The sequence below is a fragment of the Protomyctophum bolini genome (assembly GCF_963924005.1).
Source record: "Protomyctophum bolini genome assembly, chromosome: 2".
NCBI lineage: Eukaryota > Metazoa > Chordata > Actinopteri > Myctophiformes > Myctophidae > Protomyctophum > Protomyctophum bolini.
The window spans coordinates 42,712,625-42,727,624 of NC_137863.1; the positions used below are offsets into that span (position 1 = coordinate 42,712,625).

The window sequence follows — 15,000 nt, forward strand, 5'->3', positions numbered from 1 at the left end:
ATACTTAACAATAATAATTATTATTATTAGGCTGTGTGTTATTTTAGCATCACTGTACTGTCTATTTAATAGTCTCAAGCACTTCCGCTACCCGACGTCACCCCCGAATCCTTGATTATCTTCATAGACTATAGAGTAGACCACCGCATATCCATTGTGTGTGTGTGTGTGTGTGTGTGTGTGTGTGTGTGTGTGTGTATCTGCGCGCGCGCGTGCGTGCATGCGTGCGTGTGCTTCTTTTCCCCGTTCTAGCGGTTTGCATTGCCGTTAGCGAGCCTGTCTCTCTGTCTCAGTCTCTCTGTGTGTCTCATGTCTTACCGCAGGCAAGGCTAGGGCTGGTCGGCGGGGAAACGTGTCCTTTCCCTCCCGGTTCCGTTCGGTTGGCTCGGCTGGGTTGTCTATAATGTCTTGTCCTCCAGTGAGTCCTGCCGTCATTGAAACAACAGCAGCTCATCAGATCAGCGCTCGGTTCGGGTCCAGTCGGTCCAGTGTCGGGTTGAGGGGGTTTATTTCTGCGGATCATCCACCAATCATGTTGCTTTTTCCTCCATCATCATCATCATCATCATCATCATTATGTATGCAGTATTCACGGGGCTGAAACATTCAGTCTCTGCAGATCATGTTCCGAACGTTGCCCGGATGTTACATTTAGTGGATTTAAAATAAAAAACAGAAACGCGCATTTGCATCATGCTGCTGCTGCAGTGTGTGTGTGTGTGTGTGTGTGTGTGTGTGATCTGCCAACCATCCTCTGCTGTGTTATGTGAGCTTGTAGAGCAGCTATATTTCGCCAACAATAAAAAGCTTAGTTGACCGAGCCCTCAACTATTTAGTCAGTAAATATATAGTTACTGTGTGTGTGTGTGTGTGTGTGTGTGTGCGTGTGTGTGTGTGTGTGTGTGTGTGTGTGTGTGTGTGTGTGTGTGTGTGTGTGCGTGCGCATTGTGTGTATATAGGCTATATGTGTATATATTATATATCCATGCATCCATCTTCAACCGCTTATCCGTAGTCGGGTCGCGGGGGCAACAGCTCCACCAGAGAGCTCCAGACTTCCCTCTCCAGAGCAACATTAGTTACATTACATTAGTGACTTCCTCCTGGGGGTTCCCGAGACGTTCCATTTAAGGCCAGTGAGTCGCCCCGGGGTCTCCTCTCAGTGGGATGTGCCTCGAGGACCTCCCTAGGGAGACGCCCGAGAGGCATCCTAACCAGATGCCCGAACCACCTAAGCTGGCTCCTTTCCAGGCGAAGAAGCAGTGACTCTACTCTCTCGCGTGACTGAACTTCTCACCCTATCTCTAAGGGAGATGCCAGCCACCCGAAACTAATTTCGGCCGCTTTATAGGCTATATATACCGTATACTAGGGGTGTAACGATACATTTTAACAGTGATACGATATGTACTGTATCACGATACATGGTTGACGATACGATACATGGACAATATTGGTTCATTATGGTGATATGATACGATTCAATGATTTTAAATTAATATACAACTATATTTATAGCAAAGACATTAAATCTGAGTGAAACATGTGGATAGTGCAGGTTTTTTAAGGGAGAATGTATATTCTCCGGCAAATACAGACGTTATATTGGAACACATATAGACAAACCACCTTGACATAAACATAGAGAATACACACATTTTGTCATTTATCGATAGACTAGACATATTGAGTGGAAAAGCATATTTAAACCCCTCTTTTTATTTTTTTCTTCTTAAAATTGCTAAATACAACGGACAAGAACTGAGTTTTGATACAATTGATTATTTATTTAGATAACGATTATTTCCATTGCAAAACGATACAATACAAAGTCAATGTTGCTGTTTACATTTCGATATACTTTCAGACGGTTGAGCTAACGGTCCGGGCCTACTTCGATTCGATTCGATTTGATGCAGTTTATACTACATTGTTACACCCAGAGAGAGACAGAGAGAGAATTATTGTATTGTATCATAACTATCTTGTGTATAGTTCATCAACCAGTAAGACGCGCAAACGCGGGAAGCGAACGCAGCTCGTACATATTTAAGTTGTCACCATGACTCAGCCATAACCATATAAGGAGTCACCAAAGCAGCTCCATATATGGGCACAAAAGCGTGACACACGGACACCAGCTCCATATATGGGCACAAAGGGGGGACACACGGACACACACACACACACACACACACAGACAGACAGACAGACAGACAGACAGACAGACAGACAGACAGACAGACAGACAGACAGACAGACAGACAGACAGACAGACAGACAGACAGACATGATCTGCTAGGTCTGCGTTCGCAATTACTTAGTAATGTAATTAATTTTAAACTTTCCACGTTATAACACCTATTTTTTCTTTGACATGATATGACATGATAATGACATATCAAAAACATATTGATATGTATTGCTGATAATGAACCTCCCACCTCTTCTTCTTCCCTCATACTTCTATGAAATAACGATACGATGGGAACCATGCATGGGCACACATTTCACCAACTGTTTTACTTCTGTAAAACTGTTGTGACAATAAAGTTAATAGTCCTACTGTAAACAGTGTTTGGTGTAACAGAGTTATACATAACGGTGTTATATAACGGGAATACATTTTGTGGTAACGGAGTAACCTAACGAGTTAGTTTTGCAATTTAGTAGTTAGTTACTTGTACTGTACTGTACTGTACTGTACTGTACTGTACTGTACTGTACTGTACTGTACTCCTCCCTGGCCTGTGTGTGTGTGTGTGTGTGTGACAGTGTGTGTGTGTGTGTGTGTGTGTGTGTGTGTGTGTGTGTGTGTGTGTGTGTGTGTGTGTGTGTGTGTGTGTGTGTGTGTGTGTGTGTGCGTGCGTGCGTGTGTGTGTGTGTGTGTGTGTGTGTCTGTGACTGTGTGTGTGTGTGTGTGTTTAATTGCGACCACAGGTCACAGACAGTTAACAATGGAATCGTGCATTTCCCGTCAGTCAGTTGGTCACGCCCCATATATGGTCAATAGTCATGCCTTGTGACAACACATGATGTCATCAATATTAAGCTCATATAATATGGAGATCCCTGATGTCATCAATATTGGCATGCAGCAACTACATCTCACCAACTCTACATCTCACCTCAAACCGTTAATCTCCATATATGGAGCTGACCTGTTCTGACATTCCGTTATGTTGATCCTTCCCCAGCCGTCCTTCCTCTTCGATACCTGTCCATTTAAACGCTAGACGGGCCTGCCCCATAGTTATTAGTCGGCCATTCATTATCGAGGATGTCCTATTTATATAGGAGGTTCTCAAAAAAGTCTTTGTCTCATGTCACTCCTGTAAATAACCTTTTCCTCCACGGCACCACCTGAATTACATTATTAGCCTACTTTATAGAACCTTTTGTCATATTAACGGTGTGTAAATATGTAAATCTTCCCCCCTAAGATACAGTTAAATGTCACAAGGAAAACTGGAGAGAATATTTGTTTCCATTATAAGAGTGAAAATAACTTTTATACTGAGCGACAGCGTTTAACCGCACTTAAACCCTATAGCATTCCTATTCTGGGGGGGAACATTAACCAAAACTAGCCGATCTACAAGCTCACAGCGCATTGTGATGGCCCTTTTAATAATACCAATTGGTATTGTTTTTTATCAGTGATTAGTTACCTTTAACATAAGGTATAGCTTAGTATAGTAAGTATATAGTAAGTGTATAGTATATAGTAAGGTTCGGGCATCCTGGAATGAGCAACACAGCTAAATGTGTGGGTAGCGCCTAGAGAAGATTTGCCAAAATGCTACATGGTTGGTATTCACCCTTGTTTTGAGTTGCTTAGCGGATTGGATGATTGCGCCCCTCTACCACAGTAATAAGGAAAAAACAACACATATTGGCCATTTTTCACGCTTTATACATTTTACACTCCTATTTTAGAGCCGAATAAAAGTCGGTTCGGCTTTGTAGAGCCTACAATGTGACGTCATTTGAGGTACTGTCCTAAAGTCGACTCTTCGATGCTATTGAAAATTTCTGACGAGCCGAAATGATTTCGGCACTACAGCGCCAAAACAGCGGTAAAATAGGAGTATGAATCTGCCTTTAGCCCCCGGCCCTCCTTCAATCCCTGGTAGAAAACAGTGGAGGTCACTGATGTCACTGATGTCACTGATGCACTGTTATTGGTTAGAGGAATATACAATTTGGCTCCCACTTCCTATGCCACATTTTACAAGGCTTTTCTAGAACTAGAAAAGTAAACTTAAAAGGAGTATTACTGAACTTGCCCAAATATGGGGATCAACAAGCCTAATTCAGGATATGCCTGCATAAATCAGCATCGTTAGGCGATGCGTTATGTTTTGTGTGACGTTTTGTGTGACGTTTTGTGTGACGTTTTGTGTGACGTCAGACCAAAGCTCGCTGGGTTTATATAAAGCCTCGAAAATCTGATTCAACTGTCACATTTCTTCGGTAGCCTTTGGTAAGCAGTATAGCATTTGGTTCTAGATATCACTCAACTTTGACAGATTCAAGATGGCAGAGGACAACATGCATCAGGAAGAGGCTTTGAGCCACAACGTGCTTGAAGAGGAGGAGGCTGTGAGCGTTGCTGCTCAGCCCGAAGACAACATGCAGGAGGAGGACGAGGCTGAGACCTACTCCTTCCAGGCAGAGATCGCTCAGCTCATGTCTCTGATCATCAACACCTTCTATTCCAACAAGGAGATCTTCCTCAGGGAGCTGATCTCCAACGCGTCCGACGCTCTGGACAAGATCCGCTACGAAAGCATCACGGACGCCTCCAAGCTGGACACGTGCAAGGAGCTGAAGATCGACATCATCCCCAACCCGGCCGAGCGCACCCTGACCCTAATCGACACCGGCATAGGCATGACCAAGGCGGACCTGATCAACAACCTGGGCGTCATCGCCAAGTCCGGCACCAAGGCCTTCATGGAGGCCCTGCACGGCGGGGCCGACGTCTCCATGATCGGTCAGTTCGGCGTGGGTTTCTACTCGGCGTACCTGGTGGCCGACAGGGTGACCGTGATTACTAAGCACAACGACGACGAGCAGTACGCCTGGGAGTCGGGGGCCGGAGGCTCCTTCACGGTCAGGCTGGATGGCGGCGAGCCCATTGGCCGCGGGACCAAGGTGATCCTATACCTCAAGGACGACCAGTCAGAGTACACGGAGGAGAAGAGGATCAAGGAGGTGGTCAAGAAACACTCGCAGTTCATCGGCTACCCCATCAGCCTGTTCGTGGAGAAGGAACGCACCAAGGAGATCAGCGACGACGAGGCGGAGGAGGAAGAGAAGGTGGCCGAGATCGAGCAACCGCAGAAGGAAGAAGACCAGGACAAGCCCCAGGTGGAGGACTTGGGCTCTGACAACGAGGAGGAGGCGGCTGAGTCCAAGGACAAGGACAAGAAGAAGAAGAAGATCAAGGAGAAATACATCGCCCAGGAGGAGCTGAACAAGACCAAGCCCATCTGGAACAGGAAGCCGGACGACATCACCAACGAGGAGTACGGAGAGTTCTACAAGAGTCTGACCAACGACTGGGAGGAGCACCTGGTGGTCAAACACTTCTCCGTCGAGGGCCAGCTGGAGTTCCGGGCGCTGCTGTTCGTCCCCCGCCGCGCGCCCTTTGACCTCTTTGAGAACAAGAAGAAGAAGAACATCAAGCTGTACGTCAGGAGGGTCTTCATCATGGACAACTGCGAGGAGATCATTCCAGAGTACCTGAACTTTGTGCGTGGCGTGGTCGACTCTGAAGACCTGCCCCTCAACATCTCCAGAGAGATGCTCCAGCAGAACAAGATCCTCAAGGTGATCCGCAAGAACATCGTCAAGAAGTGCTTGGAGCTCTTTGCAGAGTTGGCCGAGGACAAGGAGAACTACAAGAAGTTCTACGAAGCCTTCTCCAAGAACCTGAAGTTGGGCATCCACATGGACTCCCAGAACCGCAAGAAGCTGGCGGAGCTTCTCCGCTACCACACCTCCCAGTCAGGAGAAGAGATGATCTCCCTCTCGGAATACATCGCCCGCATGAAGGCCAACCAGAAGGCGATCTACTACATCACTGGCGAGAGCAAGGACCAGGTGGCCCACTCCGCGTTCGTGGAGTCGGTGCACAAGCGCGGCTTCGAGGTGATCTACATGACGGAGCCCATGGACGAGTACTGCGCCGCGCAGCTCAAGGACTTCGACGGCAAGACCCTGGTGTCGGTCACCAAGGAGGGCCTGGAGCTCCCCGAGGACGAGGAGGAGAAGAAGAAGCGCGAGGAGGACCGGAGCAAGTTCGAGAACCTCTGCAAGGTCATGAAGACGATCCTGGACAAGAAGGTGGACAAGGTGAGCGTGTCCAACCGGCTGGTGTCGTCGCCCTGCTGCATCGTGACGGGAACGCACGGCTGGACGGCCAACATGGAGCGCATCGTCAAGGCGGAGACGCTGCGGGACAACAACACCATGAACTACATGGCGGGCAAGAAGCACCTGGAGGTCAACCCGGACCACCCCATCGTGGAGGCCCTGAGGACGAAGGCCGAGGCGGACTCCCAGGACAAGGCCGTCAAGGACCTGGTCAACATGCTGTTTGAGACGGCGCTGCTGTCCTCGGGCTTCACCCTGGACGACCCGCAGACCTACTCCAACCGCATCCACAGGATGATCCGCCTGGGCCTGGCCATCGACGAGGAGGAGGAGGAGGAGGGCGAGGTGGATGAGGACATAGCGGCCGTCGTCCCGCCACTAGAGGGCGAAGACGACGACTACATGGCCTCTTCTCGTATGGAAGAGGTGGATTAAGCTCCGCCCTCCGGGACAAGTCTTGTAAAAACGAAAATAAAAAAATATAATAAACGGTTGATCCAAGAAGCTCTCAAAGGTGTTGCATTTGTACGTCTGTTATTCTCAAGGAAAGAATCGAAATAAAATACAAAATTGACAAAAACTTTTGACAAATATTTGGAAAAAAAAATAGGGACGTTATACAATTGGCACAAAAATCTTATCATTTTTACTTTTTTTTTTTCTTCCCCTCTCCTTTCCAAGGATGCCCCACTGGCACAACATCTGGTCCACCTCTCTGAAAACCAGGGTTTTACTCTGAAAAGCCATGGTCTAGAGTTTTGTGAGCTTGATCTGATTTCTAAGACGTTGTTGTTAATTCATGACAAATGTGGAATCTTTGGGGTAAATATTTGATAATAATAATAGTAATAATACATTTAGTAATAATACAAATATAAAATGAAGGGGCATTTACTCCGTGACCCGAAGTATACTCTGTTGAACTGGTAGAGGGTTGCAAAATTGTGGGATATAATTTTTTGTTAAATAAAATAAAAAAGTACACAAAATATATAAGACGCCCTAAGGGCGGGAAGCGACCTATGCCACATTTTACAATGAGTTTTCCCAGGCTTTTCTAGAACTAGAAAAGTAAAATTAAAAGGAGCATTACTGTACTTTGCTCTTGCCCAAATATGGGGATCAACAAGCCTAATTCAGGATATGCCTGCATAAATCAGCATCGTTATAGGTGATGTTTTGTGTGACGTCAGCCCAAAGCTCGCTGGGCTTATATAAAGCATCGAAAATCTGATTCAACTGTCACATTTCTGCGGTAACCTTTGGAGCGACAGAGACCGGAGTCTTATCTGAGATTAAAAAAGACACCGAAAAATGAAGAACATTAATCGGTAGCATTTGGTTCTAGATCTCACTCAACTTTGACAGATTCAAGATGGCCGAGGACAACATGCACCAGGAAGAGGCTTTGAGCCACAACGTGCGGGCAGAGGAGGCTGTGAGCGTTGCTGCTCAGCCCGAAGACAACATGCAGGAGGACGAGGCTGACACCTACTCCTTCGACGCAGACGTCGCTCAGCTCATGTCTCTGATCATCAACGCCTTCTAATATAAAATGAAGGGACACAAAAAAAGTGTAAAAAAGTACACAAAATATATAAGACACCCTAAGGGCGAGAAGCGACCTCACATCCTGGGGTGATTGCAGACTGCTGAGCGAGCACTGGCACTTTGTCTGGAATGAATTTTGTACTGGCCATATATGGAGCATGTCTTGAGTGTACAGGGTTTGATCAGGTCAGATCAACACACGAAATGTCAGAAGACATCAGGAATCTCCATATATAGGCATTCCCATGGCCTAATACATCCCTGATGATGTCACGAGGCATGGCCATATTGACGGACCGGCTATACTGTATATACAATCTATTATACTTATTCGAGTCCTCTACATTATTATTTATTTTATATATATACTGGCACCTATGTAAAACAATATTAAAAACACATTTATTGGCTAAATAATACATGCATGGATGCACCTGGGACTGTCACCCCAGCTCACCCGTCTCTCCGGTGGTCACCAGACTATATTCCTGGTTGTCCCATAGTCTATTCCTATATGAGTCACTATAAATAGAAGAACTAGAATTAGAAAATACATCGCATGGATGCACCTGGGATGTATCCACAGTGATGTATCCTGAGGTCAACGGGGTTTCGGGTCTACCAACATCATACCCCTCACTCAGGCGACCCAGCCGGGGTGATCAAGTCCCGACTTACGTCCCAGTAGCTACCCCCAATCAGTCCGACTATAGGGCAAAACCAGGACCACAATCCGTTGGAACTACTATTATAACCTATTATAAGTATAACACAATATCATTTTATAGAATTTACAAATAACACGATTGCAGTATAAAACTAGAACTGCACTCTGTCGAGTGCATACTTGCTTAAAGATGTGGATTAAAGGACCCAATGCCTTCGATGGTGACGTATATGTCGATCAATGTCGGGTGGATTAAAGGAAATGCATAATGTGAAATTTGTAAGTTGATTAGCGGTATACTGTGGTTACTTTGCGCCACTTTTGATGCGTATGCACCGTCCCAGCATATGACGTCAGGGTATAACTATCTCTCGATGATGACGTAATAAAGATGTGGATTAAAGGACCCAGTGCCAGAGTGTAATTGGTTTTCGATGGTGACGTAATGACGATATGTTTTAGTGTCGGGAGGATTAAAGGTAATGCTCCTATGTATACATGTATGTAATCTGGCACCACTGCCGTATCAGGCAAAAGTAGTCATTACGTCATTTGCTGGGACGGTGCATATGCATCAAAAGTGCTGGGACGGTGCATACGCATCGAATATCGTCCTGGGCGAAACTAGTACTTTGCGTGCTCTGCTTGCGCAAGTAACTAGAAATGCACTCTGTCGAGCTGCCAACACTTAAGTATATAGGCCATGTGGCCTACTTACTCGTGCACAAGCACTGGCATCACAGCCTGATATATTATGATATTGTAATGACGTTGCCAGAGATGCTGGTCCCTTATTGGGCTACGGTCTTAAACAAGAGGACACCGGCATACATACCCAGCCGATCGCAGTAGGCTACGTGCGCACTCTGCTTGCACAAGTATCTGATTATTCACCACCAGAATGTGTGATAGTGTACATGTGATAGTCGGACTCAGTCTACAAGTTCACAAGTTAATTTTGCTAGTTTGTGTAAAGTAACTATATATTCCCAGAGTAATGAAGGCAAGGCATTCATTCATGAAGGCTTTGCTGCCACCTTCTGGTGACAACTGACAATTGCAAAATACAATAACATCTCTCTGCAGCAGAGCACAGGGAGCAAACTGGGAGACTGTGGGCTAAGTCATTTTATGACCTGTGGAGATCAGCAAATGCCCAAACTTCAGTGAACCCCCTCCTGCGTTCTCATCATCATCCCTTTTCAACCGCGGTCGAGATCACATGGATTTCACAATGCCCCGCCAGACTTTCCGGTCCTTTTCATTGCCATCCCCAGTCTACCGGGGTAACCCCCCCTTTCAGGTGAAAAGACGCGGCTTGGACACCTCATGCATAGAAGGAAGCATGAGCTCAGTCTGTTGCGGGGACCCAGGTTGGCAGAGGGAGTGTAGCGCCCAGGATTACATTAGATAATTGACAATGGGTGAGAAAAAAAGGGTGATGATGATGAATGTTAGAAATGTCACAAACTGATGCCATCATGTTGTTGCCATCAGAAAATAAAAACAACAACCAATGATGTCTTCACAATGACTACTTTATATTATATATTTGTCACTACAGAACAAACTCTCAGTCTATTCATGTATTTATTTATTTTTAAGAATGCAGTAGATACAGTACATGAAAATACTTAATTATGTTTTGCTTCCCTGATTCGTTTAAAGTTAAGCTCTGGTACATTTTAATGCCTGAGGGTTTTGTCACCAACTGAAGTTGAACCTCCCCCCCCCCACACACACCATTTTTAAAAGGTAGAAAACATTTAATAAGAAGTAGTACTCTAGTAGTATTATACTAATATAATAAGAAGTAGTACTCTACTTTCAACTCATCAACACATTCAGCTTTAAGAATGGGTGGAGCATGTAGTGGCCTTTAGGGCCAGGGCTTCTCATCTACGGTGACCCAGCTATAGTGAACTATACCGTTAACAACAGACAGTGGTTAACTACTTTAACAGTACTAGTTAGTTAGTACTAGTACTAGTTAACTACTCTACCATGCAGACATGTTTAATAGTACTGGTTATTTAGTTAGTACTAGTTAACTACTCTACAGACAGTGGTTAACTAGTTAGTCAGCTGTGATTCAGTACTAGTTACTACTCTACCAGACATGTAACAGTACTAGTTAACTACTCTACCAGACATGAAACAGTACTAGTTAACTACTCTACTTAACATGTTTAATAGTACTAGTTATTTAGTTAGTACTAGTTAACTACTCTACAGACAGTGGTTAACTAGTTAGTCAGCTGTGATTCAGTACTAGTTAACTACTCCACCAGACATTTAACAGTACTAGTTAACTACTCTACCAGACATGAAACAGTACTAGTTAACTACTCCACCAGACATTTAACAGTACTAGTTAACTACTACTTGTGACCCAGCCTGGCGGGTTAGGGTTATTATTTGAGTCAGGGGTTCATGGCGGGTTAGGGTTATTATTTGGGTCAGGGGTTCTACATCTACTTGTGACCCAGCTTGGCCACCTTCAACTTCAACATCTGGATCTCCAGGGTGAGCTTCTCTCTCTCCAACAGAAGGTTTCCTTTCTTCAGCTCCACCAGTTCTTCTGGAACCATCACAGAGCGGCCCACCTGGACCTCTGGTTCTGTTGGAAATGTTGAACATATTGACGATATTGACAATGAATGATTGATTCATTGATTAATTGAACATTTCATTCACGGATTGTAGAATGGGTTCAAACACATGTACAGGTCAATACAAAAACTGCTACGAGGATAAAACCATAAAAGGCACTGAGACTCGTTTACATCAGGGTCCTCCATTTTTACTTCATCTGAACATTTAAAGACATACAAATATACACTTCTATTGAAACAACAACTAACAATAGCCACACCACTCTATAGAGGCGATCGACAACAACGGGAGGTAAGAATAAATCTATCGCGACTAGCGACTGGACCGCCGTCTAACACAGGATCTTTTTCCATAATTAGACGGGATGATTTAGATCGCCAGTTATTAATGTTTGAAGATTTTCGTCTCACTCTTACGCAACACAGAGGATTGCCCAACAGGCGCTCCTATAGGCTGTGGAGCCATGCATGCGATCCGTTCTCATATCAATAAACTTCGTCTTTTGGACAATACTTCGTCCTAGGCGTCGAGCGTTACTAATAGAAAGGATAAAGAACTTCTTCCTGGTCGTTGGGAGTGTTTTAATGGCTGTTGGTATAGTTCCACATTTTAGTGGCCGGCCTTTGTTTGAGCCGAATGTGCAGGGTTGAACGTGCCTCGTTCACACCCTCTGGTGTTGTGATTGTGGACTGCATTGACATTAAAGAAGATGTTTTAAGTAATTGGCCACATCGAGCTTGTAAAGTGATGCTGTTCATTACCGTCATCTTCTTTGGCGTTTTCTTTTGTGGATTTCAGCTCCACCTCCACTGGGTAATGGTCGCTCACCTTCAGTGCCTGGTGGCGGGCGGAGGGATGAGTGATTGATCACTTAATATCAATTGATTCAATAAGCACGAACAACACAGGGTGATCAGATACATCACGATACCTCGCCCCTTTAGGTCGAGGTCGCTTCTTTCTCGCCCTCAGCAGGGCGTCTTACTGGTTGTTATAATTATCATCATCTTACACACCTGCTCCAGAGTCAGTCTGTAAGCCTGCTGGAAGTTGAACGGTTTGGCGGAGTTTGGAACCATGGCTTCCAGCATGTCATCGCCATAGACCACTATCCTAGAACGAGATCAAATAGAATCTAAACATGTCATCACTATATTATAGACCACTGTCCTAGAGAGAAGTGACTATAATGCAAATATAATATGGGGCGGCAGTGGTAGTGTAGCAGTGGTGTGTGTGTGTGTGTGTGTGTGTGTTACCTGTCGTATGTGTGGTCGTTCTTGGCGCTGGCCGTAGTGTCCACGTCGTCAGCGATCAGCCAGTGGAAGTTCTTGTCGCTGCGGATACGAATGTCCTTCATGTCTCTCTGAGAGACGTACGCCCCGTCTGCGTTGAAATCCCCCAGGATCATCACGTTCTGGAACACAGAAGCACATCACATAGATAGAACCACATCCACATCACGTTCTACATCACAGAACCACATTGACAAGAGTACAGTCAAACACTTTTTAATAGCACCAAAAGAAATCACACCCGTGTTGAAGTGAGTGGTGGAACTCTGTGTGGGGGTCCCCGGGGGGGTCTCTATAGAACTTCCAGGAACCCACAGGAACGAGCCCAGGGTGCCGGCCCGGTTCCGGCGAGGCGCTCCGTGTCCGAAACGGTTGAGAAATGACAGAGTTACCATGTGGGGGTCCCTGTACTGTACTGTACTGTACTGTACTGTACTGTACTGTAACACCCAAAATCATCACAGTGAATATGTGTATGTATTAGACTGCACAACAGTGACACTTGGTGATGGAAACCAACCAAACGCTATTTTGGTGCTCGGACACAGCCAGGGACACAGGGACACAGGGACACAGGGACACAGCCAGCCAGAGACACACAAAGATCCGTATAGGAGTGGTTGCACCACTCAAACAAAAGTCCTTTATACAAAGACACATGTGCTTTGGGCAGTATAGAACATCATTTATATTCTAAACCAACATGTGAAGAACTCCAAAATAGATGATGTATTAAATTTGACCCCCCATCTGAAAACAGTATCTATATTAATATTAACGGTGTCTTACGTCGGTCTTCCATTTCTTCTTGATGTGCAGGAAGACGTCGTAAAGCTCGTCCAACTCCTTCTCTGAGTCGTCTGGTTTAGTGTGGACCGGGATTAGGACCAGGTCCTTTAATACTGTAACATAAAATCACCTTACATTAACATAACCACACCTGTAATACCAGGTATTTTAAGAATGAATAGACAGACAGACAGACAGACAGACAGACAGAGTACGCATGCTTTTCAAATGCCACCGCAAACTATAGTCAGAGAGCCACGCCCCTGGAATCCACGGACGTTCCCATTGGCTCGTAGTCCCACGAGTGACAGAATGTTTGACACAGATGTTGTTTTACTATGAGAACATATACATTTTCAGTGTCACAGTCTGTAGTTTGCATGTTCTCCCCAGGGTAGGTATCATTAAAAAAAAGAAGAAAACATGCAGTTATCCTGGTCTTCACTGCCTTCCCCTGGTCAGCCGAGGCGCCTGATGGAGGGTAAAGGAACTGGTTGGAATAACGTGTTCCTTCCACGCGCTATACGTCATACCAGGGAAACTCCCCCCCTGTCAGGTGATATAAGAAGCGGCCTGCTCACTCCTCATGCACTGAAGGAAGTATGAGGTCAGTCCATTGCTCTCCCCAGGTTGGCAGAGGGAGAGTATAGCGCCTAGGATTACATCTTAGGCAGTTGGCACCGGGTGAAAAAAAAGGGTTACAAAATCGTGGGACTTAAACAAAAGGATGTATACTTGATGCCTATGACCATATAGTTTGTTGTGGCATTTGAAAGCACACATTCTGTACAGTGCATATACTGCACACACACACACACACACACACACACACACACACACACACACACGCACTCGTGTTGTGACATTTGAATCGCAGGATGTACGGGTCTCGAGCGAACACGTCCTCTTTGCACGTTTTTTCATCGTCAAACTGATAGGAGCCAATCAGATCCACCAGGTCATCCCTACGCAAGCACGCACACGCACACACACACACACGCACACACACACACACACACACACACACACACACACACACACACACACACACACACACACACACACACACACACACACACACACACACACACACACGATGCAACAAAATACTGTTATACAAAATGTCACATATACATTGACAATACATTATTTCTGTGCTATTTATATTTATAATATAAAGATTCTTATAATATATCTGGTTCAGATTTACAAAAAAATATAATATCTATTATATCAAGGCTAGAATCAAGTCATTCAGGATCCTGGTGACTCATAAAACCTTTGTTTCTTATTGTAGAACTAGGCGGGCCTATACTACATTTAATACAAATCCTTTGTTTGGCGTTTTGTTACTTTTATTTTTTCACAATACCAAAGGGCTTTATGGCAATAATAATCCAGGATCCTGGATGGCTTGAGTCTAGGCTTAAAATACCTGACGTTTGAAAACCTCTATATGGGGAAAATGAATGGCAGATTTTTTCAGTGGTGCCAGAAAACCACGCCCACTGCTATGCCCAGCCTATAGCAATTATAGTTAATATACCCTTCAATTATACCCAAGATGGGATTCTGCTTTACACAATTTAGAGCCTGGGACCCATACCATGTACCATTCACACAACCTAGTCTGGGACCCATACCATGTACCATTCACACAACCTATAGTCTGGGACCCATACCATGTACCATTCACAC

General features: G+C 45.1%; 2 protein-coding genes across 2 annotated transcripts in view; one reads left to right on the forward strand and one right to left on the reverse strand.

The window, feature by feature from the left end:
• Positions 1-4,539: 4,539 nt before the first annotated feature.
• LOC308334274 (heat shock protein HSP 90-beta-like) lies at positions 4,540-6,819 on the forward strand (the record flags this gene model as incomplete). The annotated part of the gene is made up of 1 exon (XM_080790935.1): positions 4,540-6,819. The coding sequence occupies one exon, from the start codon at positions 4,540-4,542 to the stop codon at positions 6,817-6,819; it is 2,280 nt and encodes a 759-aa protein (XP_080647061.1).
• A 3,360-nt stretch (positions 6,820-10,179) lies between these two features.
• LOC308324020 (deoxyribonuclease-1-like) overlaps positions 10,180-15,000 on the reverse strand; it is a 7,004-nt gene continuing 2,183 nt past the window's right edge. The window contains exons 4-11 of the mRNA XM_080775915.1: positions 14,155-14,267; positions 13,303-13,415; positions 12,478-12,635; positions 12,235-12,331; positions 11,980-12,055; positions 11,037-11,222; positions 10,924-11,000; positions 10,180-10,860 (exon numbers count right to left, since the gene is read on the reverse strand). Coding sequence (XP_080632041.1) covers positions 11,077-11,222; positions 11,980-12,055; positions 12,235-12,331; positions 12,478-12,635; positions 13,303-13,415; positions 14,155-14,267 — 703 coding nt within the window. The 3' untranslated portion in view covers positions 10,180-10,860; positions 10,924-11,000; positions 11,037-11,076. The remainder of the gene's footprint in view (positions 10,861-10,923; positions 11,001-11,036; positions 11,223-11,979; positions 12,056-12,234; positions 12,332-12,477; positions 12,636-13,302; positions 13,416-14,154; positions 14,268-15,000) is intronic.